Genomic DNA, 25711 nt, shown 5'->3' with positions numbered 1-25711 from the left:
TTGGTGACCTTTTAGTTTTATATTCTTCAGAGTCAGTGGGAGAGTAAGTGTAACAGCAGGTTTCAGTGAGCCATCAAAAATCCATTTTTATGTTGTTGTTTTCCATTTCTCTCAGCACACACGCTATGTCACAGCAGATCCTTTTAACCTTCATTTGACAAAGCGGTTTTGGCGGGGTTGTGGGCAATAAACTCATTTTCATATGTAATATTGCAGGGTATAAAGAAAGCAAAATGCTTATTTGATGAAACTGTATCCATATAAAAGGAACATTACTGCATGCTCAACTTCTATTATCATTTGTGTGACATTGGAATGTACGTGTTATTTTGTGACACTGTTCTTTTTTAAGGACTCAGCAGTTATATTTTAAAATTTGTACAGTCATAAATAAACCCTTTGTTCTTTACTGATTAAGATTTTCTTGAGACAAGGCAAACAACTCTTATCATTCCACATTTCTCTCTAGCCAACTGTAATGAGTACAGGACTCAAGGTTACAGCTAAAATATATTTGTAGTACCAGATTTAGATACAAAACTTGGCATGGCATCCTTTTTGGCTTTAGTTACAAGATAAGTGGTATGGAAAATGGACGGATACCCTAAATTGTGACCCTGAAATACACGAGACATGTAATGTAGTAAAATGATACTTTTCCGCCATCTAGCGTTGAAAAGCTGGCAATAATTTAAAAACTCTAATAAGCCTGTCTAAATTATACAAAAACACGTATTTTGTAAACAACATATTAAAAAACATATTTCTGTAATTGCAGAAATACTATATAGAAACACAAGCAAAACCTTCCCAAAACAAACAAACAAAAAAACTTCCAATCAGGCACACGAAAGACAGCCTCTCGGATTCGGCCCATGTGTAACAGGACCCCGAGATGTCCATGCTTGCTGAGCGTGAGTTCATAGTTTATTGTACATGTATTGTTATTATTTTAAATTATATTTGTAGGGAATGTGTGTATGATGTACAGCGGCATTTGTGACCTTATATGTAATCCCCGAGTTTTCCTTTTTCTAATATTCTGCCAATGTGTTAGCATGTATGCTAACCGGTGGTATCTTTGCTCTCAAATTCTGCTTTCCTCACATCCTTCTTCTGAATCAGGGATTGTTTAATAGCGGGACATGGAGATTAAATGGAAACTGACTTTAGAATAAACTGTAATAAAAGTCGTGCTATCACACTCCGTAGTGATGAAACTGACACTGGTTTCTTGTCCTCTTGACTTGTTCAGCTCGTCGAAAGCAGAAGTGGTCTGTGGACCCGAGGAACAGCACGTGGAGCAGTGATGACTCCAAGTTCGGCCAGAAGATGCTGGAACGAATGGGCTGGTCTAAAGGGAAGGTAATTAAGCTGTTGAGTTTTTCATTCAGGTGATTAATTTCCTATAACAGCAGCTCTGACTGTAGTGTCAGTGTTCTGATTAGCTAGGCAGGGTGTTAGATTAGCTAGGCATGCGCACTTCGATTTTGCAAGCCCATATATTTACAATGTTGGAGACGTTGTTCTGATCCTCCATGCTTGGGGGGGGGGGGGGGGGGGGGGTTACAAACTCTCATAGAATTTGTAATGGTTTTAATGGTTCTACTGGGAATTGCATTGGTTTTAATAAACTGTAATGGTCTTTGTGGGTCTCTACTGATAATCTGTTGCCTTCTGTTCGTAGCATGTTATATCTAGTGGATACCATTAATGACTGGTAATGGTTTTAATGCTTAGCTAATGGTTTGTAATAGTATTTGTACCAGAGGATGGTGAGGGAATGACTGTTTATAGCTGCTGTAGTGCAAGTAATAAAACATACATTTTATTAAAAAAATGTAAATTTTATTAAATAAACGCTTAAGAAAGCATTACGGTTTAGAGGTCGACAGATTTTACCGATAACTAAGTCAGGCGGTACCTGCGGATAAACCAATTAAGTTTTGAAAATTGATACTGAACGAAAACAAAACACTCAAAGTAAAATATTGCTGAACTTTATGACAAAAATAACAATACTGACTGTACCATGAAAATGTACTGTACTTTTCATGAACTCATATATATATACTTACTCACTCACTCACTCACTCTTAGGGTCTTGGCAAAAGTGAGCAGGGTGCTACAGAGCATATCAAGGTTAAAGTGAAGAACAACAGCTTGGGTTTAGGCACCTCAATCAACCACGAGGTGAGAGCTTGCACTGATCTTCTGTAACTTTTCATTCTATTACTTTATTTAATCATTTGAACTACTGAATCATTATAATTCTTGTGATTGTGCAGGATAACTGGATCGCTCATCAGGACGATTTTAATCAGCTTCTTGCCGAACTGAACAACTGCCATGTGCAGAACAGCACTGAAGGTAACACATGCTTGCTAATTTGTTGTAATGTATTAAGGGTTGGTCTGAATCTAGTGCTTAATGGCAGTTAAAATAAATGAATAATCAAGGCTTTATGATTAACAATGTTTAACATTTACCACACAGTTTTCCTTTTTCTTTTTAAATACCACTTGATGGTGCTATTGTATGACAGGACACAGCGGACAAGCTCAACTGTCAAACGGCAGTTTGCTGTTACTACACTCCTGCGTAACTTCTGGACTGATTTAGTTAATAAACCCTCTTTTAATACCATGCGATTTCTGTCTGCTTTAAGAGTTTCAGAGCTGGACAGTGCAATGAACAGTGCATTTATTTCCTGTGACCGTCAAGATTTGATGTTGATCGCAGTTTATTCTTCAATTCTGCTGTGTGTGTGCAGAGCCGTCCCCAGAACAGACACAAGGTTTCAGCTTGGAGGAGAAATCCAAGACGTCAAAAAAAAGGGTCCATTACATGAAGTTCACCAAAGGTAACACCCGAGTCTGTGCTGCATGAGCGAACTCTCATGATCTGTTCAGCTCAAAATGACCTGACTGAAAGTCCAGCATGCGTAATAATACAAATGAAGCTGTACATGTTTGATTCAGTTTATGATGAAACTGAAGCCTTTTTAAGAATTCTGTTTCTATTATACAGATGATGTTCAGGGTCATTTGAGCTGAGAGTAACAAAGGTGAAATATTTGGTGAAAATGACAGGCATTACTGTTCTGTTACTGTTAAAAGGAAACAAAAACCATTTTAGTTGCGATCACGTTTTCTAAATATCTTAACTACACTCTGCAATCATGAGAAATTTAAAAATTGAGTTTAAAATAGATGTTAAAATGGGATTGTTTAATACACAAACAACACAGGGTTAAATCAGGGTTCTAGCTTTCCTGACTTTTGCGCATATGTATAGTGCCCTGAGAAATCCAGCCAGATGTCGCTGTGGGTGAATTCTGAATAACGGACCAAAAATAAAATCTTTGAGCAAAATTATTATTATTTTTTGTCAATAGTATATTTTAGTATGCATTTTACATAAACTACAGGGTGTCTCAGAAGACTCTGTATATCGGGGAAATGAACACTTTCTAGCAAAACATTCTTTACATGATGTCATTTCTTTGTAAACACACAGAGTCATCTCTCCCGACTTTAGCTCACGGTTTGGCAACAGTGTCGTGTGTGTGTGATGTGCTTGCCGTGTTTCCTGTTAAAGTCCATCGCAACCTGGCGACAGCTTCCCGATCCAGCCATTAGAATGATTTCAGTACGGTCTTCTTTTCTCAAACGTGTTCTCAAAGGCTATCTGGAAAAATACATATATATATCATATAAACTGAGTATGAAACATTAATAAATATAAATGAAAAAGGAAGAAAAAAAAATATAAACTAAGTATGAAACATTTTGGAAGACATTTTGATAAAGTGTTCATTTCCCCTGAGTATGAAGACTTTTGGAACACATTGTATGTGGAAATGTTTTAGTCTACTTTCTAACCTTGCCTTGGCATCAAGTCAGTTGATCATTGTTAAATTCAATCAGTGTTCTTAAAGATGTCTCAAATCTGGCAGCGCGATTACCTGACCCAGTGAACGTCACTTGATGAAGTTGCTTGACGGCTGCGTGGCATTGCGAAATGGACATAAGTGTAATAAGTTCAGTTTGAAATCAGCGCTTCCACATTCTGTACAGATGAAAGTGGTCTAAATGACCTGTTAACAAGAAATATAGGCAAGAGACCTGACTGAATGATTTAGTGGTTATTTAACCATCGATGTTGATGAGGACAGAGAGTGAAGAGACGACGACGAAGCTCATGATGAATGACTTTTCCCGCAGACAGTGAGACATACTGATGTGGATGAGGTGATAATCACTCACTTCCCCATTGATGAATTGTAATTCTTGGCAATAATGTTGTTTTTTCATTAGTGGATTGTGTTACAAATGTTCTAAGAGGTCGGTGGATTTCTCAGTGGTATTGGAACTTCTGGTTGAGATACATGCAATAGGGAAACATATTTGAGGTTCGGAGAAACCTGTTTTCCCAGAGTGATATAGAAGAAAATGTTCAAAAGGTTTTCACATGCTGCCACACACATACTGTTAGTTTATGGTCATATATGTTGTACTGTATGTTATTAATCAACTTATCTGTGTTCATAGATACTCTAAACCTTGACTAGGCTCATGCTTACACTTTACTTGTTTGTGCAATAAATGCCTGTATATTTATTAGCATGTTCCTCAGATGTTAACCTCATTTATCCCTTGCTGCCTTTGGCAGGAGTAGCAGCAGTGCTCATGGGTCAGTGCTGCAGTAGATCAGCCTGCCGGGACACTGAGGTCAACTTAACCAGGGAGGGACCTAAACCCACCTGCGCAATTAGCTTTGGACCGTGCCAGGACTTTCCCGACTTCACCAGCTTCACTTGCAAAGCTCTAAATCTTTGCTTATTTTTGACTGCATGAATCTGACGTTGAATCCGTAACGTTCAGAGCCTCCAAGGGTCTGTAACCAGAAAAGACTGACCTTGTCAGTGATCATGCTTATGTTTTTGATGAGAAACCAAAATCCCCCCTCTCAGCTTGATGTTTTTGAAAAATGCCAGGAATGTGGATGAAAGGTCTCTCATCTTTTATCACCCACAAGTCACCGTTGCTCATAGCTGAAAAGCACGACTTCCTGTTTCCTGTGAAGAGCACTGGCTGATGCATTTGCGGCTCAAAATGGCCTCAATCAGTGCCTAATGAGCGTCACAGATAACAGCGAGCCTGGGAGCATGCTGCCGTCGTCGTGATTTCAGGCACTTTATTTAGCCTTGAGACAGATGTCTGTTGTCCTTACAGACAGGATGAGAGTGGATGTTCTCAAAGGTAGATCACTTATAAGAGTACATGTCCTTAGGCAAACCTTATTTCTGAGCTTCAGGCTTGGGACAAACTCGCTGAACTCTGGGCATCTTAACTGTTCGTGGTCATGGAGTGGAAACTTTTCTCGCAGTACACGTTCAGTGCGTTTTTGAAGGTTAAAGCGCATCGGTAAGTTTAATAAACAAAGTAATGGGTCTGTTTTTCAACGCATAACTGATGCACGTTGAGGACGTTTACCCCCCTTAAAGAGCTAATGCTCAGGTTTCAAATGCATTCCTTGTTATTGGATTTGGGTGCGATCATTTTTCTGTTGCCTTCGTTGCCCCCGTCTCTCATGACATGATGTCACACCTCTTCCTGCTGTTGGGATTAAAACTACATAACAGAACCAGAACTTCAGCTTTTTGCGTCCTGGTTACCATCGATGCGAATGTGGTTCCCTAGCAATCAATTTCTAACATTTAAATTGAACTGACTGGCTAATAGCGCTATTTTATTATTTATTTATTTTTTTTTTTGAGTTAGTGTCCACTGCTTTAAGCGTTAAAGCAATCATATCCTTGAGCAACGTTACTTTGTCATCGGATTTCACTCTTTTGATGGGCACGAGGATAATGTCCAAGTCTCCAGGCACGGTTTTGTTTGCAGTGTGTTGGGTATTGTCAGGTCAGGGATTTAGCAGAGATAAACCTGTTACATATGTAGGCAGGCAGTATTCAGCAGGTGCTTATGCGATGCTATAGTTGCTGAGGCTTAGTGCTCTTCTGCAATGTGTAGACATGTTTTTGTTTGGTAGAAATAGGAACATAAAGCAGGGGGAGCATTAAGCTCTTCCCCCACCATCCTGAGTAAACCCAGAGCAATGTACAGATGGCAGTCAGAGCTGAGTTTGAGTCATGATGTGAAAATTAATGTGGGGATGCTCCAATCAGGATTTTTGCAGCTGATACTGATTACCGATTTCTTGTCATCACAATCAGCCGGTCCCGATCGTTCAAGCTTTATATAAGTGATGTGTAAGCTGTCTGTTGACCGTCACTGTTAACCTTTTTGTTCTTCCAGATAAAGTAATACCACAGATGTTGCCATGGTTATATTATTTACAGTAATGTTGTAGGTTATTGTTTTAATTGAGAATCAAATAAATATGCCCAACAAATATTCATTTTCTAATGAACATTTTAATAGGCCTTTAAAAATAGACGGCAAATGGCGAATTTTTCATTGTTTCTTGAGACCTCGTAATAATCCCACAATGATGATGACATGACTGCAGCACTAAAGCTTAACCTCATCATGTGTTTTATGTCCTCGCATGTTTTACGTCATCAAATTGCGATCGGTTCAAATTTAGAGACTACTGATTGAGTCATAGAATTCTACCGATTGGCGGCTGCTCGATCGGAGCATCCCTAAAAAAAATGTATCTAATCGCTAAATGTTAAGAATAAGAAGCAGGTGATTATTGCAAGCAACCTTCATCAGGTTTGTCATACCCTGCTCCATTTGGATCTCTTGCAGGTGATGTATTCCAGCTCTGGGGAAAGGCACTGGCATCTCCACTGCTCACCAAAGGCACTAGCAGTGTAAACCAGTAACCCAGATTTAATTGGCCGTCCATTTATCAAGAGATCTGGGAGTTTTTGATGCACGCTGAACTACAGCACTTTATCATCCATGTGACTGAGTAGGCCAATCCATTACAGAGTAGATGAATAAACCAGTTTTGGACTGTTAGCCAAATAATTGGCCTGATTTCATGTTTTTCTTTTTTCTTTATCCCCCTCAAAGGGCTTAGTAAGTGTTCATCATATGTGGCAAATGTTATTTATGTTGACTGCTCTTTCAGTTAAAGAAACGCCCCTCGTTTTACAACGATCGTTTTCTGTCAGTTCAAGAATGCACCACATGTGCAAAAGAAAGGATTTGTGTTTCAGAAAGTCTTTTCTTTGATATGTGAGAGCGAAGCCCAGATAATATCTTGGTGTCTTTTGAGGCACGCAATTAGATTGTTGGTTGTCAGATTAGCGAGTCCATCCTAAAAGGTGCGATTTGCTAATCTGGCTCGGCACTCACCACCAACTCAACTGTGCCCACATCATAGCATCATAGGACGTTGATTACCAACACACTAGTCAGTGTGGGCTTTGGTGTGTTAATGGAGGTCAGTGGAAAATGTAAAGAGTTCATTTTTGGGCTTTATTTGATTTGTTTGAGCTTGGACATTTTCTTTAGCTTGCTTACAGGATAACTTGGTTACAGGGAGGCAAGGTCTCGCCTTTGAAAGGCAGAGAGCAAAAGCGCTTAGAGCAATAAATAACGCAGTCTTATCAGGAGCTGCTTTAAGGAAGAGGATGCAGCTGGACGAACAGGCCTGCAGGCCGAGACGGGCGCCTGCACTCTCCTGGAGCCTTTGAGCTGCTGGATAGCGGGAGGCGTGAGGCGGGGGCCGCCCAAGCACCGTTTGTTTTTCTTCGTCCGTTCCATCCTCTGTGACCACGTAGCTCGCCCTCTTTTGCCTTTAAAACCTTTCCTCTCGGCAGGAGTTCAAAACTGTCCCGCGACCCTTATCCATTTAAATCAATAATTTACACAGTCGAACCTCCTTTAAAAAAATACTCATTTGTCAACAGCGTCCAGACAGAGACGTTTTCTTTTTATGTTGCAGAAAGCTCATGATGTCTATGATAAACAAAAGACTTTTAAGTAGAAGAGGTTGTTTTGTTCTGCCTCAGCTGCCACCAGTGTTTTCCATGCCCACCTCAGGATGCTTTTTCACGAAAGCTAATCAGTCGGGTTGCATCAAAGCGCAATGAAAGCAAAGCCCCGTATTTAAAATTAGCAATGGATAAAAGCATTAAAAAAGCGTGATGACCTACAGATACTATTGTAAAATTATAACATCAGCATTCCACAAATATCAATTCTTTTTCAACCTTTTCCTCATAGGGAAGGATCTGTCCAGTCGCAGTGAAACAGACCTCGCTTGCATCTTCGGTAAAAGAGCCAAACAGATGAGAAATCAGGATGAGGTAAGATAATCATGTCTCATTGATTCATTTATCAGAAAATAAGCTTTTATGTATGTTGCATCTAGCAAGAGTCCCAGCCCTAAACGTTTCTCCTGTGGAAACAGTGATTTGAGAGATGTAAAAGTCAAACTTTTGGTCACAACCTCAAGCATGAATGATTGTTGGGCAATATTCCTGATACCTGTTCACTCCAATTTAGTGTCCCCGTAAGCACAGCTGACCTGCTCTGGGTGATGAGTTGCTTGAGGCAGGCCATGAGCAGATTATTAGCCATGTCATGGCGTACAGTTCAGGGGAAAGTGCAGAAATCCCATTAACGGATTAACATCCCCACTCTCTGTTCCACCTCCTCCAGCACGGTCACATCAGGTACACTACTGCAGTCAGCATGTGACTGAGCACCATCACCGAGAACATGTTAGCGGCTGTCCTACAGGGCACAGGAAGTGATGAAATGAACAAAAAAAATCTTTTCTAAGAACTCCTTATAAATCCCTGGGTTGTTAGTTTGAAGTTGGGAGGATTAAGTTGTTTCGGGGCTTACAAAGACTTTCCGAGTTAACTTGGTGTGTTGTTGCTGCTTTTGCACGTAACCAGTAGAGGTCCTTCTGTAGAGGATGATGTATGACCTGATTACGTATTATGAACATGTCAGCATGTTTACCCTTTAGTTTTAGCATGAACCTTTTAATAATGGTGTGAATATTTTTCCTTGTGGTTTTTAATTCTTAGTTTATTTCTTCATTTGGCTTTTAATATACAGCTCCTACAGTTGGCAGTTGAAAGAAAAAAAAAGAAAAAAAGAATACAACTATTGATCTCTCAGGTTGACCTGTGACCTCGTCTTTTTTTATGATTTGCAGAGGAAAAATATAAAACATTGCCCAAACATATGGCAGTAAAATTGGGTAATCTTTTTTAGCTTGTTGTATATTACGTCAATTCTTTGGATATGCATGTTTACATTAGGTTATTTCCATTTCCTTCATTAATTTTCATTAAAGGGGAGGGTGATATGACAAAAATATCATATCATATCATATCGCGATGCTCAAAGGCATTTCTACCATGTATGTATTGCAATATACAGGTTTGCTCACAAACTGCCAGCAGTACAGTAATGATGCATTTTTCAAGAATGCAAAAGTTCAATGATACTTTATATACTGTTTATAATTTTTTCTTATATTTACGAGAGCATTTTTAGTTATAAAAAATAAACATTTAATACTGAAAAGGATAGAAAACAAATTTTACAATTTTAAAGATTAGCTGAAAACACCACATCAGCTGCTTCCGGTCAGTTTGTAATTTTCTTTATTTAAAAAAAAGGAAAGAAAAAGATATCACCATATCCACAGTAGCTCAGGAACGCATAATGTGCCATAATTTCTTCATATCAATATTATATCGTCATCTGGCTCAGTCCTACTTCGTCATAAGAAAAGGCTGTGGATTTTTCACCGAAGCACATCTGATAGTCCTTTGTGCATGAATAATTCCTTCTCCTCACCCAGCAGGTGACACACAATGGCCAGCGTTCCTGCTTTGCCCAAAATTGGAGATGTTGGCAGTGTGTTATTTTTTCCCCCAGCAATCGTTTTGTTCTGGTTTGCTATTGTGCTGGTCAGGAGGGACTTCATTGACCAGATCGAAAACCAATCTGAACATGGGCACAATGGCATCCCATGAGACTTTGCTGCAAGGGCTGGTCACAAGCCCGGGAAAAGAGCGACCAGTTAGGCCTGTTGAGGAAGTAGTGTGTGTGTGTGTGTGTGTGTGTGTGTGTGTGTGTGTGTGGGTGGGTGTGTGTGGGTGTGTGTGTGTGTGCACGCATTCATGTGTAAACGCACAAAGTACTAGATGCATTCAGGACACACAAGGATGTTTTTATACAGTGGCTACTGTACACAGGAACTCTATCATTTTTATGACTAACTTCACAGCTAGTAGTGACGTTTTGTTGAGCGGGAAAAACTTCTTGAGGTCGTGAGTCATATTTTTGGCCAGTCCATCTTCTCTGATGTCACGTTTCGCTGATAACACGTATACCGTCATGTTTATGCCTCTTGTCGAACCTCCGATGCCAAAGCGGTCCTAGAGCTGAGGACTTCTTTCCATTCTTGGTGAAGTTGATGGGACTGTGAGCTGACTGTGGGATCGCTTGGTCCTGGTCTTGGCAGCGATTTGTCCCACCTCTTGCACCAGGGGTTTTCCTTCTTCATTCAACTTCCTGCCAGGTCCTTATCTCGTTTCACAATGCTCCCTGACAAACACACATACCACGCACACGTACGCACTCACAAAAGGCTGTCCCAGCACACCCCTGCTCACCGGATACCCCTTTACCGTACTTCGCTGAGCCTGTGGGGAAAGGAGCAGCGTGTACCTCAAGGGTCCCGTACATTGCTTCTGTGTCACGTCAGTATTGACTTTAATGATGCATAAGGGCATTTCCTCATGATTTCAGAAGAAGTAGCAGGTCATGTAGCCTTTTGGATTCTCCTAATCATGCTTCCTGAGTACAACTTGAACCACAGCGGGCATCTCTATCATGAGCATTAATTTTTAAGGACAAGCCGAAATCAAACCTGACGTTTTTTTACCTTGTTGGATCATTGTGCACAATATGGCTGATCAATATGAAGATGTTATACTATCACTGTCACAACACACTTCTCTGAGAGATTACGGTATATTTATAAAATAAATTTTTTAAAGTTATATACATTAACAGTTACTTTGGATGCAGCTGATTTCACGGTAAAAATTTTGTATTACGTTTTTAAATTCAATCAAATGATTTCATTATTTTTCTCCTTTTCATTTTTAAATCATTTATTTTGTATTTATTAGCATGCATCATCGAACAGTTTTTTCAGAGGTATTTTTCAACCTTGATTATTTTCTGACAGTTTCTTAGTGAACCTGTATACTATTCAATTCAATTCAGTCTTATTTGTAGAACACTTTTAACGATGAACATTGTCCCAAAGCAGCTTTACAGAAATATATCCATTTAAACGTATGAATTTATCCCTATCTACTACACAGGTACATATCTTTAGTCGTAAAAAATGTCTTCAAGTATTCTCCTAATGCAAAACCCATCGCTATCTTGTTTTTCTCTGATCTTCAGTTTTTGAGTTCATTGTGCATGGACTGGAGGAGGGAATATAATATTAACCAATGTCATATCACAGCATCATCATTATCGTTCACGCTTTCTTATCTTTACTCCCTGTAATCATCACATAAAGACACTCGGCTCTCTCACTTGAAAATGTGTCAGGTTACAGAAGGAAAATATTTTATGAAATGTTTTATTGTATATTTTCTTATTTACTCATAGCAGTGGAATCACCAGCCTTCCAGAAAGGCCACTTTAATAGAGACACCTGCTCATTCATGCAGTTATCCAATCAGCCAGTCAAGTGGCAGCAGCGTAATGCGTACAGTGGCTACAGTTGGCACAGGCTCACTAAAACTGGACCATTTAAAATGTATTTAATTTTTTTTTTTTTTTTTTTTTTTAAAAAGCTAGGCAATGTATAGGTGAGCCTGTGTCCACTAGAGCCTCAGATTACTGTTCTTGGCTGCCAGGAGTGGAAACTGATGTGGTTTTCTGCTGTTGTAGCCCATCCAAGTTACAGTGGGCATGTTACATCTTACATAAGGGGGAAAATGTATATTATTACTAATTTTGCACCTATCTGGTAGAAAAAATAAGCTTTATCAACTTATATAGTTATATACAGACATTTTTATTTTCATAATCGCCAAATTAAACTATGTGCTGTAAAAGAAAAGTCAGTTTTGATCAAACGTAGAAGATCCGACTAAAAATTCTCTCTGTGGCTGCAATGCCACAATAAAGGAAACCTCTGGATCTTTGAATAGAGCTTTTAACTATGGACCCATATGGATTAATCTGTAGGTTACTTCTCACACTTTGTTTACCCAAAAATGTGTCCCGGGGTAAAGTGACACTTACTTTACCTCACAGTTACTTCACCTCGGAAAAGTACTTTTACCTTTCTTTTACCTTTCTTTTACTTGCTTTACCTCAGAAAAGTACTTTTACCTTACTTTTACCTTTCTTTTACCTGCTTTACCTCGGAAAAGTACTTTGACTTTTTTTTTTGCTGATATTCTCTGTAAATCCGTTCATGAGGACACATATAGTTTGCATCATTCTTTGATTTTCAAACCAAAAAAATTGGCAAATTTGTGAGATTACCTACCACTTCTTCAAACAGACTAATTTTGGAATAAATTTTAAAGATGTGACACTGTAAAAAATTTCTTTCACACCTTTCAAAAGTTTGTGCTTTTTTTGCGGATATTAACGGAAAGCTTGTGGCCAGTAAAGTGTTGAGCTTAGCTTTAGGGATTTTGATGGTTTTTATTTTTGACATTTTTTGGGGGTGGGGGTGTTTGGAGGGAGTTGAACAGCATCCCCCCCCCCCCCCCCCCCCTCTTATTTTTTTTTATGGTGGAGAATACATTTTGCTATTGCACAGCACAGGGATTTCAACATTTCACACTAGGGGTCTCTGCTCATCTCGGTAAGACACTTGGCAATGATGAATGGTCTGTATATTTGAAGCGAAGCAAGTTGATGGTTTTTGAAACAGTCATTGTTTGTGAGGATGTTTATGGGAATAAACATTGAGTTACAGATAAAGGCGGTGTGAATGAGCAGGGAGCAGTAGCAGTTACTCTTTCCATTTTCAATCTTTTTAACCATGTTTCTTTCTTCGATTCTCTTCAAGTCTCTCTCTCTCCCTCTCTCTCCCTCCCCCTTGGGGGGTTTAGTTAGGCTGCAGCATGGGGTGTAGGGATGTAGGAGTGGGTTTGATTTATCTCGCAGCCCTCTCGCACCCCCTCCACTCCAGCAGGCCTGAAAGAAAGAGCCGAGTTTGCTTGAACGTGGTGCGGTTAGCCAAGCCCCAGCATTAGCTGAAATAAAACCCTACTGCCGCTGGTGAAAAATGTCCTGTGATTGGCTAATTAATCAGTCAAAAGGAGAGCGTTGCGGCCTGTGACTTGAGGGACCCTAGCGGGCGACCGCTGAGGGCCTGCTGATAAATGGACTCCCGCCTGCTTCATACATCAACCAAACTTAGTCATTTTTTACCACTGCTGCGTGCGTCAAAGCTGGATCACCGAGGCCTACACTTTTGGCTTCTTTTTTTCTTCTCCCCTGCAATTTCATCTGTTTGCAGAATTTTTTTGTCACTTTATTTGTGTATATAAAATAGTTGTCTGGCTTATAAGGTAACTTAGTGTGAAGGCTTGTTGATTTTTAAGAAAACTGGTCAAATATTTAATTTCTTGAACATTTATTGAGGGTGCTTATTATAATAACAATAATAATAATAATAATTAAGAAAAAAAGATTTGCACACTTGCTATCACATCTACAATAGTGAGACCATGTTTGGATTAAGTTAGTGGTGCGAGTTATTTAGCCTGTTGATGTCTCTTTGTTTATTTCAAATTGTGTGTTTGGCCACCTGTTGCTGGTATCCAGGTAAAAGCTGATGTACAGGTGCACTGTTTGCGTGCCTAAGCCGTGTTTAAGATTTTTCCCCCATTACATTGGGGAGGATGTGTATTAACACTGGGTTAGCTGATGCTGATTCATTGAGACTCTTATTTATTTATACATTTATTTTTGTATTCTTGATATACTCTAAACCATTACCTCTAATACAGCTTGATGTGCTTCATTTAAATGTAGGACTTCTTCATGTTTGGCTGTACCTGGCCTTCCCACTGGCTTTCTTTTGAGTCAGTTTGATATCTCCATTGAGCTTGTTTCCAGGGGTTTGCGTAACCCTTGGCGACCTCTCTCACTCCCACACCAATGCTGACACAAAGCAGCAGGACCAGCGGGTGGCACCTGTATCCCCTCATGGTCCACCCACGCCCGTCTTCTTGAAGAATTGTCCAACAACTCACTCGTCCATTCCCCTGATGCAGCTGCATCCCCAAATGAGGAGCGATCGCGTCAGTATGGCCGCTTGGCAGATGTGGCAAAGCGATGAGGAGCAGCAGCATCACAGGATGCTAGAGGGATTTCTACTGAGTGTTTGCTGATGAGGCTAAACTTTAAACCCATGCTGCTCCCATCACCAAAGCCCCATCACAAAGCTGTGTAGAAAATTTCCTAGAACTGCCTGATTTTTGATGAAATGGGAATCTTGACGGGGTTGTGTTTTTTGGTGTAGAATTGAGTGTACGATTCTCACTTATGATTCTTTGATCAAATTTGTACTGCTTCTTTTTTTAAATCAGAATTTAGGTATATTAACATGTTAAGAATACAGCATGTCCTCCCAGTGTTAAAAGAAACCAGAAATATAAGCAACTTAAATAATTGTTGGAATGTTTCTTTTCTGAAAAACAGTCTCTCTAAACGTGCTCTTTGCTTAATGTGTCGCTGGCACGTGCCGCCATGACTCACTCGGCCCATTCACCTTTTCACACATTTTGTTTAGTAATTAAAATTGAGTACATAATATTTAATATTTTTAGGATAAATTTATTCCTTCTCAGTATGAGCGGGCATTTGGATCAATTTAAAACTCCATTCGCATCTGTTCCACGACGTTTCTCCTCTTTGTCTTCTGTAGACTTGCCTCGCTTTCAGGAGTGTGCGTGAGGTCACGTGGTACCTGGTCTACGGCCACTGGATTGGTTGCAGTGAATCACAGGAGAACAGTGACGCTGCAGAATTAACATTAACGTTTCTCGAATCAAATTGCATTGAGAAACAAATGAGGTTGCAAAGATTTTTGTGCAGCCATAAAATATCAAATAATTCAGATATTACTTAAATATCTGATGTCATGCCGGCATAATTTTAAAATTTTGATGGATTTGATACTTTTTATTTATTACCATTTCCCCACACACAGATTTCTTTCTCCCAGCTCCTGACACCCTCAACACAGTGTTCATTGACCATTTGGTAAAAGAGAGCAAAATTATGGACCATTTGTCATCTCTTTGCTTGAAATTTGTTCAAGAGATTTGTTCTCCTTGGCAGTGATTCCTGAAGTTTTGCTCAGTTGCTCATAAACACTGAACAATATAAAAAGTGAAAGTGCTGGTAGCTTAATTTTCAGTTTACTGCTTTCTTATTTGACTCATTTATAATTAGTTTTTTTTTCAGGAATTAGGAGAATAAATGCTACTTTTCCCCCCTGTATATAGTGTTTTATATGTAAATTAAACAATGTATTTAATGCCAGTATCAAAAGATAGGTTTAGCAGAAACAGATGCCCGTTCAGTTATGTGCCACGTGGCCTTATTGTGCGCTGATGAGAAGACACTAAGGTAAACGTGCACAACCATGTGAGTCGGCACATTCAGCTATAGCTGTCTGACCGCTTAACCTCAAACACTGTGTTTTGTTTGAAGTCAGGGAGCGTTAATTCATATCCGATAACATCTAATTGCCTTAAACAAAAGTGTGGCCTCCCTCGTGACTGTTGACAGGGCTCTGTTTCTGCCACCATGGAATAATAGAGAAACAAGCCAAACTGACAACTGTCCTGTCCTCGCTTTCCCTCCTCTCCATGCCCCTGAAACCCCCTCCTCCTCCACCGACGGCTCATTCTGTGGCTGTCTGGCTGTGCCAATCTGTTGACACGTACAGATTAGTGCTGCTGTGGAGGGAAACAAAAGGCAGTACGCGGTAACAGGAATAGCCGTGTGGTGCGGTAGCTGCATGCCTGGGCAGGACTGCCCTGGCAGGGTGATTACAGCACAGCGGAGGAAGCTAACTGCCTGCCACTCCTCCGAGCTGCTGCTGTTCCGGAGGCCCTGGCTCATGTTTAATCACTGCCCTTTTTTAATCGAATAAATCACAGCAGCGTGGAGAGTAAAACAGCACCTCCTCCATCTTGGGGCTGACACACCAGCTCCTTGGGGGGCATGGAAAAGGCAAGCACTTTACAATGTAAAGCAAGCAGAATTTAGTGATGATGCCCTATGCAGAGTGTTGTGGTCATTTGTTTCTGGTGGGAAGTTAATCCAGGCCTCAGGAGACGCAGCTTTAGCTTTAAGCTCTTTTGTCTTGTTTTGCTCCCTTTTTATTACTTTATTTATTTGAACCTCTTTGGCTTAATTGGGTGCTAAAGATTTCAGCCTATTGAGTTTAATTAGGTGCTAAATATGTTCAGCCAAGTCTGTTTTAAGTGTTTTAATTCCAGGTTGTGTGAGATCAAATCTTTGCTATTTTTGTTTTTCAGCCGTGAGGAGGCTGTAGCTGAGCCCCGCGTTGGGAATCTCGTTCCTCTGTTGTCATTCCTCTGTCGTATAATGTCAAATGAAATCGCTTTCCATTCATTATTCTCACAATTGTTTCATGGCACCCTAGTGAGCTTGTCCAAGGTTATTCTCTTGTGTCATTTGAATTTTTAATTTTTTCACATCCTTATGAAAGGGTGTGAAATTACGACGTAGGTAAGCTTTTCATACCACGTATTTCTATGAACGTCAGTCACATGCCATTTTCCTCTGTGGCGAAAATGTATATAGGATAAATACAGGAGTCGGATAAAGGAGTCAGTTGGTGCGTTCCAAATTATCATTTCAGGGTCATTTAGTATCTTGTAATATGAGGTGTTAAGGTCCCAATTAAGCCGGGCGAAGCTCTGTATTGCGTGGGCGCCACCTGTTTTGCTGTCCACCCACATGAGTGGTATGAAGGATGGCGCGCCAGCCTCTCCCTCCTCATCAGGGAGGGTAGTCTGGGTAATCTGGGGCCGATCCATACACCCAGACCACCACCAAATTTATAATACTGGCAGGACAATGAGAGCATGCTCACACAATCAGCCTCCTTCCCAATATTGCGCTGATAGTATCTATTGGCTTATGCCCATTATGGGCCAGTTTCAGGTTTATTTGGCGTACACCTAGTGCAACTCTCAGAGGACATAAATGCTCCTATATTTACTCCCTATAAAGCTCCTGATTGAGTGAACATACCAGCTCGGGGAAGTAAAAAGCCTGTACAAACAGAGTGACACAGATGAGTTAAAAAGTCCATTTTTTGGATTTGAGAAAAGATCTCAAGAATATGGCCAAACACATTCATCCTTTCAAAATGCCACCTTACCAATTACCGTGGCCTTTAATGTTTAATTTAATAGAGCTAGTATTATGCGTAAAAAAAAAAAATAAATAAAAAATTCATATTCTCTCATCACATCGATGCTTAGAATATACTTGTTTATTTCTTTTATTTTTTCAAAACATTTTGAAGGTGTTTTGAAGAAACACCTTGCAACATGCATGCAGTCTAATCTAAAATATGAAGACTTCTCTTGACTTGGCGATACCCCCTCTCTTAAATATAGCACTGTATCTTTGCAGTAGTTCGCCACCATATGCAGTCTTTAGTCCCTGGACACTAGAAGTTCTCATTGCTGACACAGCATTTGCAATGCTAAACTAGCATAGTCTTTATGCAGCGAGGGATATTGGTTCTCGTTTATAAATTAGGGAGACTGTGACATAGCACGGAGTGGGTGATTTTTGTTGCCGTTTTCAGCAGCAAATTAGAGCACTGTAATACTGAATTTAGATGGTATTGTAAAAAAAAAAAAAGGGAGAAAGAAAACAGTCAGTTACTTTTCAACATAATAGCATTCTGCTTTGTCGCCTGGGTCTCTCTGCTGCTGTGTGTCAGCATCCGTGGCAAGCTCCATTTTTATTTTATGAAATTTTATAAAGTTAGATTTTGTGAGGCCTTAAACAGATCTCAGCCCCATGTCTGTCCCAGATCCCTTTGCTTCTCTCTTGGGCCTGCCTGCTCCTCCTCCTCCTCCTCAGAGCAGCATGTGCTTGGGGAGCGGTGAGCAGGAAAGAGCTAGTGGCTCGCACTACTGGGGCCTTATCTGAGTGCTGCACACAGTCTAGAGAACGCATCCTCTTCCTGGGGCCTCCCTGTTGCCAAAAGGAGCGTCAAGAAGAGGGAAAGGGAGGAGAAACGGAGAGAAAGGACGAGACGGAGTGGAGGGAGATTAAAAAGGAGAAGCAGATGGCTTTTTTCCCCCTTGTAGTTGTTTCTTTGTCAGCTGGGACCTCTTAGAGACTTAAGCACAGTCATGTATGGTGGGCTTACACTGTCTGTATGTCAGCAATGCCTCTGTGTTTCTGCTTTTGTTTGTTTGTGCCGGACTCCCAGTGTGTGTATGTATCTATGTGTATGCCACAAGTCCCTGAAGGAATGCTACCAGCAGCACTTCTCTCGCCACATTAGAGAGATAAGGCTAATGGCGGTCCCCAAGCGGGCCCGAACGCCCAACCCCACACAGCTCTCTGATGAAGAGGATTTCCCTGCTCACTCCATCCCTCTTCTTCTGGCCTCTCTCCCTTTTTCCTCTTCCTCCCGAGAGTAATTTCACAGTTCACACTCTTCAAATGGCCCCCAGACATTTCACCAAGCCCAATCACTTCACCACCACACTTGTTCACTTCTCTTGTACACAAACTGGGAATTATAGATTTTTCAGGAGAAAAAAAAAAAAAGTTTGAACTTTCTTTTAATGAACCTCAAACTGTGGTTTTCCACTTTCTCTCTTTTGGACTACTTTTAAATATTTGCTAAGAAAAAACTATAAAGCAGCAGCTTTAAGCTGAAATGACTCAAGGGTCTATGACTGCTTATCCTACACAGGGTCGCCTGGGAGCCTGGAGCATGTCCCAAAGAACACCCTGTGGGGGACACCGTGGACGCGGTGCCAACCCATCGCATGCCACGATCATACACACATTCACACACCCCGTTCACACACTACGGACAGTTGTTTTTTGTTTTTTTTGGAAAATGGCAAAATTTGGACTAGCAGAGGAAACCAGAGTACCTGGAGGAAACCCCAAAGCACAGGGAGAACATGGGAACTCTGTGCACACAGGGTAGGGGCGGGATTTGAACCCCCAAACCTGGAGGAGTGAGGCAAACGTGCTAACCACTAAGTCTGGGACTTGTATAATACCGTATTACAGGTTTTTCCATAGATCCTTTTTACATTATGATCTCGTGGGGACAGGTGATATGTCTGGAGATGAAAGTTTGAAAGTGAAAAAGTTGGCTTAAAGGTGTACGGGGAAGTACGAAGGGGCATAACCTCAGCTTTAAATGTCAAAAGCCAGTCCAACACCTTGCTTAGGCAGAGCTCAAATTACGGGGTGATTTGAAAGAGTTGCGATGGCCAACAGTGTCAACAACATATGGGCATCATGCGTACGTTACCATGGGGTGGGCTTTAGAGAGGAAGTCTGTGGGAGTGCTATTACTTGCTGCACTCATTTTCACCTCAAAGTTTATTTCTTAATTAATTTATTTATTTAATTTAAGCTATAATGGCATGTACCTTTAAATGATATACCATATAACCATTATCTGTAATAGCTTTTCATTTAAATTATTCATACTCCCTCAGAGATATAGTATACACATATAATGTTAAGAGAAGGCAGAGAAATAATGAAAACAAAGCATAAGAAAGGAAAACTAAAAGAAAGAAAAAAGTGAGAAAATCACCGTGAGGCGGTCTTTAGACGGAAAGCCTGTGGGTATGGCGTTATGTGTTTTTATTTTTTCTCCAGATGGTAGAGATCACGGCTAGTCTAGAAAACTTTGTGCATCCAGAATGAGCTATGAGTTCAGGCTAGTTTTGAGCTAGCATAAATACAATACCACACATGAATGCCTTAGTATGTATTGTCTACTGAAATTAGTGCATATGCTTTAATCTGCTACAATCCATGTAGGAGTGCTAGTCTGTAAGGTGAGAGGAAGTGTTTCCATTTGTTACGTTTGTTGCTCTTTTTACAGTTGGAGCACATAAACAACCCCCCGCCCCCCAGGGTCCCTTGATGGGAGTTTTGAAAAATGCCGTTTTCATGGCTGCCTGTGACATAATGTAGAGCTCTGCTGTTGTTTAGCACAAGCTTCAGAGTGGGTATTCTTCACCCCAAATCATTATGCATTGAGCAGCCCATTAGCAAAATGAAGACGAATGGGGCAGAGGTGCTGCAGTGACTAAGCGTTGGCTGGATACAGTTTAATCTGAAGCGCACTCCTGTGGTCTCTTCAACATAGTCATTGTGTCTAGCGCTTTGTTGCCTGCTGTGATTCGGCGGCTTGTAGTGCTGCACAAAAAGAGTTTGGCGCTTATACTACTGCCAGATCGCTGTTTTTATTTTTTCTTTAATATAATGCTGACAGTTTTCAGGGTTGTCTCAAAATGTGACCTTTCTTAATTTTGGTCTTTAGAAACTGTATGTCAGAATACCATTAAGAAATACTAAGTTAGCTAAAATTGTTCTCGTACAGGGGTACACAGTGACTTGGTAGTTCGTATGTCTGCCTCACACCTCCGAGGTTGGGGCTTTGAATCCCGCTTCTCCCCTGTGTTCATGGAGTTTGCATGTTCTCCCCGTGCCTCGAGGGTTTCCTCTGGGTACTCTGGTTTCCTCTCCCGGTCCGAAAATGTGTACCGTTGGCTGATTTCCAAATTGTCCATGGTATGTGAATGTGTGTGATTGTGCTCTGTGATGGGCTAGCGCTCTGTGATGGGCTAGCGCCCTGTGATGGGCTAGCACCCTGTCCTGGGTGTCCCCTGCCTTGTGCCCCAAGTTCCCTGGGGTAGGCTCCAGGCTCCCCGTGACCATATGTAGGATAAGTGGTACGGAAAATGGATGGATGGATATATGTTCTCGTACAATTATTATTTTTAATTTAAGAAAGATTATAAAGACTAAAGAACAAAATAAAGCAATCTCTTGGGAACCAGATCCTGTTAAGTTGGGGTATTTTATTTTCAAATAAACTAATTTTGTCTAAACTAACTAGTCATTAAAATATATATATACACACACACACACATTCCAAAGATGAAAAATACCGTTCTATCAGTGTAAATTTGATTAGAGTCACAGATAATGCAGAGGTGGAACCAGATTCTCCAGTTTCCCATTTTCTTCCTCATTTCTCATGTTTTGTACTTGAATTAACATGGTGAGGTTTTTCTTTTTCGTTCGTATTTAAACTCAGGATAGTAATGTCTTGCTAATACAGAAAAAAATAGCTGATATAGTGTTTTACTAGGTAATTAAAGGGTGCTGGCAACATGTGGTATCACGTATATGTAACAACCTATAGTTTGAATAGATCATAGTGTGAACAGAGGTCATTTACTTTTGTGTTTACTGATTATATCCAGAACATTTCGGGGGTTGCGTTGGGGATAGATATTTGAGGTACAGCTCAGAATGTCATGCTCATCAGAGATACAGTCACCCTGTTGACTATAAGTTAAGGTTTAAGTTTTAATATGAACTAACTATTCTTATTCATTTATTTTCTAAGCATGACATGTGATTAGTTTAAAACTTCAAACCAGTCCTAGTAGTGAATGAACTTTTAACGCCCCTAAATTGTGCAGTACGTTCTTTGGGAGCGGTAATGCAGGCGTGTGTGAGACAGGTTAATCCTGTTGTTAACTGTCATGTCGGTCTGCATCTCTAGTTCTGCAAAACCCCGTGTTCTGTGTGAAAGGTAGTGTGTTGTGCATGTGTGGTTATGGGCAAGTTTGTCTTAAATTTCAACTTCACTTCTGCCTTAGCAGAAGACACGCAGGCGTCCCGAATAAAACGTGCACAGAAGAGTGCATTAGAATAGTCCAGGCACGAGAAAACAGCAGGGCTTCTACATTGAGATGTGTGTGGTTTGTGGTCGAGTCTATGGTGGTATTTCTATGTGCCTAATAGAAACCATTAGGGTTCAAATTTGTATCTTGTAAAATCTATATAGACACTTCGTTGTCTTAACTTCTGATGAAACATAGCACTTGTTGGGTTTTAAATCTGCTTGTAATGAGATGCCATGTCTGAGTGTTTTCAGCACAACTGACAAAATGTTAGTATCACGGTCCTCATGATCTCTCTGTAAAAACAGATCTTGGATCATCATATTGCTTAACCCTGTGCTATTAGTACGACCGCATGTTTCTACAAACGCCAACTCTGCGTCCCAGTTTGCCTACTTTGTACTAAAAGTCTTGTACCCTTTCTTTTTTTTGTGTGACGAAAAAGTACATACTTTTGAGTGTGTGTTAAGAGCATTCAAGTACTGGGACGTACTAACACGTCGTGTAACAGAAGAAAACGTTGTCTAGTTACGCTCACCGTAAACAAACTCCTCATTGCACTTCAGCTTTTCTTCATTATTCCTTATATCATTTATACTATATAATTTCATTTCATTTGATTTTATTTTTCCACATTTCATTTACAACTCTCGAAAATGCTTGAACTTGAATTCGGCGAAGCAAACTGTCACAAAACTTGTCCTCCCCCGTGCAAGGAGTTGTGGGCGATATTAGCTGAAAAAGTGTCCACGGATCCACACTTAGAAAATCTACTGGAAATAGTAAACAATACAGGTCCCTTTGGGATACTTGTTTCAATATACTACGATTTAGGACACACTAATTCTAATCTCGGATACTATTGACTGTGGACAGTAGGCCAATTGGGACGCAGGGCTAGTTTTAATGTCCGTGTAGCTACACAGGCCCAAGTCATTTCCCTGTGTAATCTCCATTGCAATGTGAATGCATAAAGAAGCGGGTTATAACTTTTGTCCAGTTGCCCATTTCTGACATTTTGTTTAGTTTCCTGTTAGTTGAGGGAAATGCAAGAAGGGTGAATTATAACTTGTTGTTGAAAAAAGGTAGTGACAGGTATTTTTTTTTTTTGTAGTTATCATCAGTGTAATACTGTGATCCCAATCAGCACGCTTAGATGAGGCAGGCCCACTAGTAATCCTGAAGTCGTATCTCAACCGGTGCGAGGTGTGTGTGTGTGTGTGTGTGTGTGTGTGTGTGTGTGTGTGTGTGTGTTTTGTTTGTTTGTTTGTTTTGAATGTATATACACATCACCCCAAAACTCTTGAACAGTGTTCCAGAGAACATTAGGGACACCAGTTTTATAGGTGTTTTTTTAAAATTGCTTATTAATGAATTATTTTTAAAGGTCTTTGGTTTTTAATCTTGATAAAAGTGTGTGTGTATATATATATATATATATATATATATATATATATATATATATATATATATATATATATATATATATATATATATATTTGTAGTAATTCTTATAGCTAATTCATTAATAACTGTAAATACTACTACTTATTATTATTATTATTATTATTATTATTATTATTATTACTATTATTAATAATAATTTATATCTGAAGTGCGTTGGGCTGAAAATGAAATGTGATGTGTGTATATATAAATAAAGAATGTGCTTTATTGTTAAAGTGGTAGAAATTCTTGCATCAGATCCAGGAGAGCACCTACATCCACAACTTATGCTTAACTTGAGGATTTATTGAATTGTTTCCACAGGCGAGCAACGGTACCGATTCTCAGGAGGAGAACGAGCAGGACGGCGATGACAAGGATGGTCCATCAAACCCCGAGGTGGAACTCAACACAGTGACCAGTGCTCTGACCATGCAGGAATACTTTGCTCAGCGGATGGCACAATTAAAGAAAGGTCGCGCTGAGAACCAGTCCTCTGTTCCCATTCCTGAAACCAACGGTGACCTGCAATCCCAGTCAGCGACACCAAAATCCACAGAGGACTCTCCCAACACCAGCGACATGGAGGAAAAAGAAAAAAAAAGAAAGAAAAAGAATAGAAAGAGTGACCAACATGGCGATGAGGAAAGGGTGGAAGAAACTGATGAAGCCCCAGTGACAGAAGAGATTACTGTTGTAGAGCAGGCTGACTCGGACAGCAAGACGAAGAAGAAGAAGAAAAAGAAGAAAGAGCGACAAGCTAGAGTGGAGGAGTGCTGTGTCCCAGCAGCAAAACACGACCCCGCTGGGGATATACTGGCCCTTTCCACAGAGAAAAAGAAGAAAAGGAAAAACAAAGAAACACCTACTCACACACCTACAGATTCAATTAACGAAGACGATAAAGCAGATAACGTCACAGACACTGAGGTTTTGGATAAAAAGCGAAAAAAGAGGAAGCGGAAAGAACAAGAGGAAGAGCAGACAGAAGTACTAGTAGAAATGAAATCCAAAAAGCACAAGAGAAGAAAGACGAATGACAATTAGGGATTTATACTTGATTGGGTTGAGGTGTGTCTGTAATTCAATAATAGTAACAGCAGCAATTGAGCTTTTTAAAAAAACATTTTTTAGCTCATTCTGATTCTTACCATGGAAACCCATTTCTAAGCAAAACATCTAATCAATTGTATTAATCTATGTATTAGCGCATTTTTATTTCATCATTGCATATGAACATTAAGTTACACCATGTGGACAAACAGCGTCACTCATTGCAAGTCGCCTTAAATGTCTCAGTAATCCCAAATGTTATTCTCAAAAGAGAAATGCAACCCCTGTTAAAGGTTTTTTTTTTTTTTAAATCATAAATCACTGCCTATGTCTTATTGAATGTCTATAGGCATATGGGAAGAGTGTCATATCAGTGCAGCGATCTGAATCAATTTTCAGTTTTCTTTGTTTTTAAAATAGTCCTGCATCCTCTTTCTTACTGTCATACTTTCCCTCTTCCTGGTGTGATGTATGAAGCTTCTGATGGATTGTAGCCCACACCTAAGTGTTTAAAAAACATACCTCACCCATGAAAAGCTGATGAGCAGTCAAATTAAAATGTAAGACTGGTGTTTTAAGTGGACATTTTTTCCGCTATGGACAGCACAAATGTGATGCTGAATTCAATCGTCTTTCCTTAATTTGACTTTAAAAATGTAGTTTCTTTGAATGATGTTGGTCAGTGATATTTATGTATTTACAGGCCCACTGTTTATAATGTCCAGGCCTTAATATCTTAATAGCTTAATATCTCTGATTTCACCAATGACGAAATAGGCCTATTTCTCATGTCAGTGGATGTCCTGGGTCTAGGATTAATTCCCTGGTTGTCCCTCAGTGACTCAACTGGGTACTTATAAGATGAACTCTGCTATGCTGTGGTGCTATGATTTTAAATTGTATGAATTTTACACATGGGCTAATAAAATGAAATGTCAACCAGTTTGCAAATTGTGCTGTGGAATTTATTTTGAAGTCTTATCGTTTTAAAACGAACCAGCATGATTTCGTTCTCCTTGATAGATTGATGATTCAGTAGAGAATGTTTGCATTTTGGATTGTTCATTGTGGTTATGAAGAGTTTTCACTGAGATAGTGTAGCAAGCATGTGAAATTATTTGCCTTATATAGTGCAGGATAATTATAAAGCCTCTCTGAAGTCTGATTACTGTCAAATGGTCAAGAAAATGTCTTATGATCCTAAAGCCATACCTGCTTGCTAACTAACTAATGATTATCCCA

General features: G+C 39.9%; 1 protein-coding gene across 2 annotated transcripts; it reads left to right on the top strand.

Moving 5' to 3' along the window:
* The first annotated feature begins 825 nt into the window (after positions 1–825).
* On the top strand, positions 826–25411 carry pinx1 (PIN2 (TERF1) interacting telomerase inhibitor 1). 2 transcript variants are annotated; one of them, XM_053675793.1, is made up of 7 exons: positions 826–914; positions 1256–1365; positions 2101–2193; positions 2289–2370; positions 2774–2863; positions 8211–8293; positions 23741–25411. In XM_053675793.1, exons 1-7 carry the CDS (start codon positions 896–898, stop codon positions 24461–24463), a joined length of 1200 nt encoding a protein of 399 aa, XP_053531768.1. In that variant the 5' UTR covers positions 826–895; the 3' UTR covers positions 24464–25411. The 2 variants fall into 2 exon arrangements, with proteins under 2 accessions (XP_053531768.1, XP_053531767.1); XM_053675792.1 differs by lacking the exon at positions 826–914 and adding an exon at positions 969–1011.
* Positions 25412–25711: the final 300 nt, after the last annotated feature.

This window comes from Ictalurus punctatus, chromosome 25, assembly GCF_001660625.3.
Source record: "Ictalurus punctatus breed USDA103 chromosome 25, Coco_2.0, whole genome shotgun sequence".
In the NCBI taxonomy this organism is placed as follows: Eukaryota; Metazoa; Chordata; class Actinopteri; order Siluriformes; family Ictaluridae; genus Ictalurus; species Ictalurus punctatus.
The sequence above is the reverse complement of the archived record's forward strand: the minus strand, read 5'-3'. Positions and strand labels throughout refer to the sequence as shown.

What these genes read in the sequence shown, in the direction of transcription:
- pinx1 (XM_053675792.1), top strand. Translation starts at nt 981, where the DNA reads ATGATGTACAGCGGCATTTGTGACCTTATAT. An exon ending in TTACATGAAGTTCACCAAAG is followed by an intron (nt 2,864 to 8,210) that starts GTAACACCCGAG and finishes TTTTCCTCATAG; the next exon opens with GGAAGGATCTGTCCAGTCGC. An exon ending in AGATGAGAAATCAGGATGAG is followed by an intron (nt 8,294 to 23,740) that starts GTAAGATAATCA and finishes TTGTTTCCACAG; the next exon opens with GCGAGCAACGGTACCGATTC.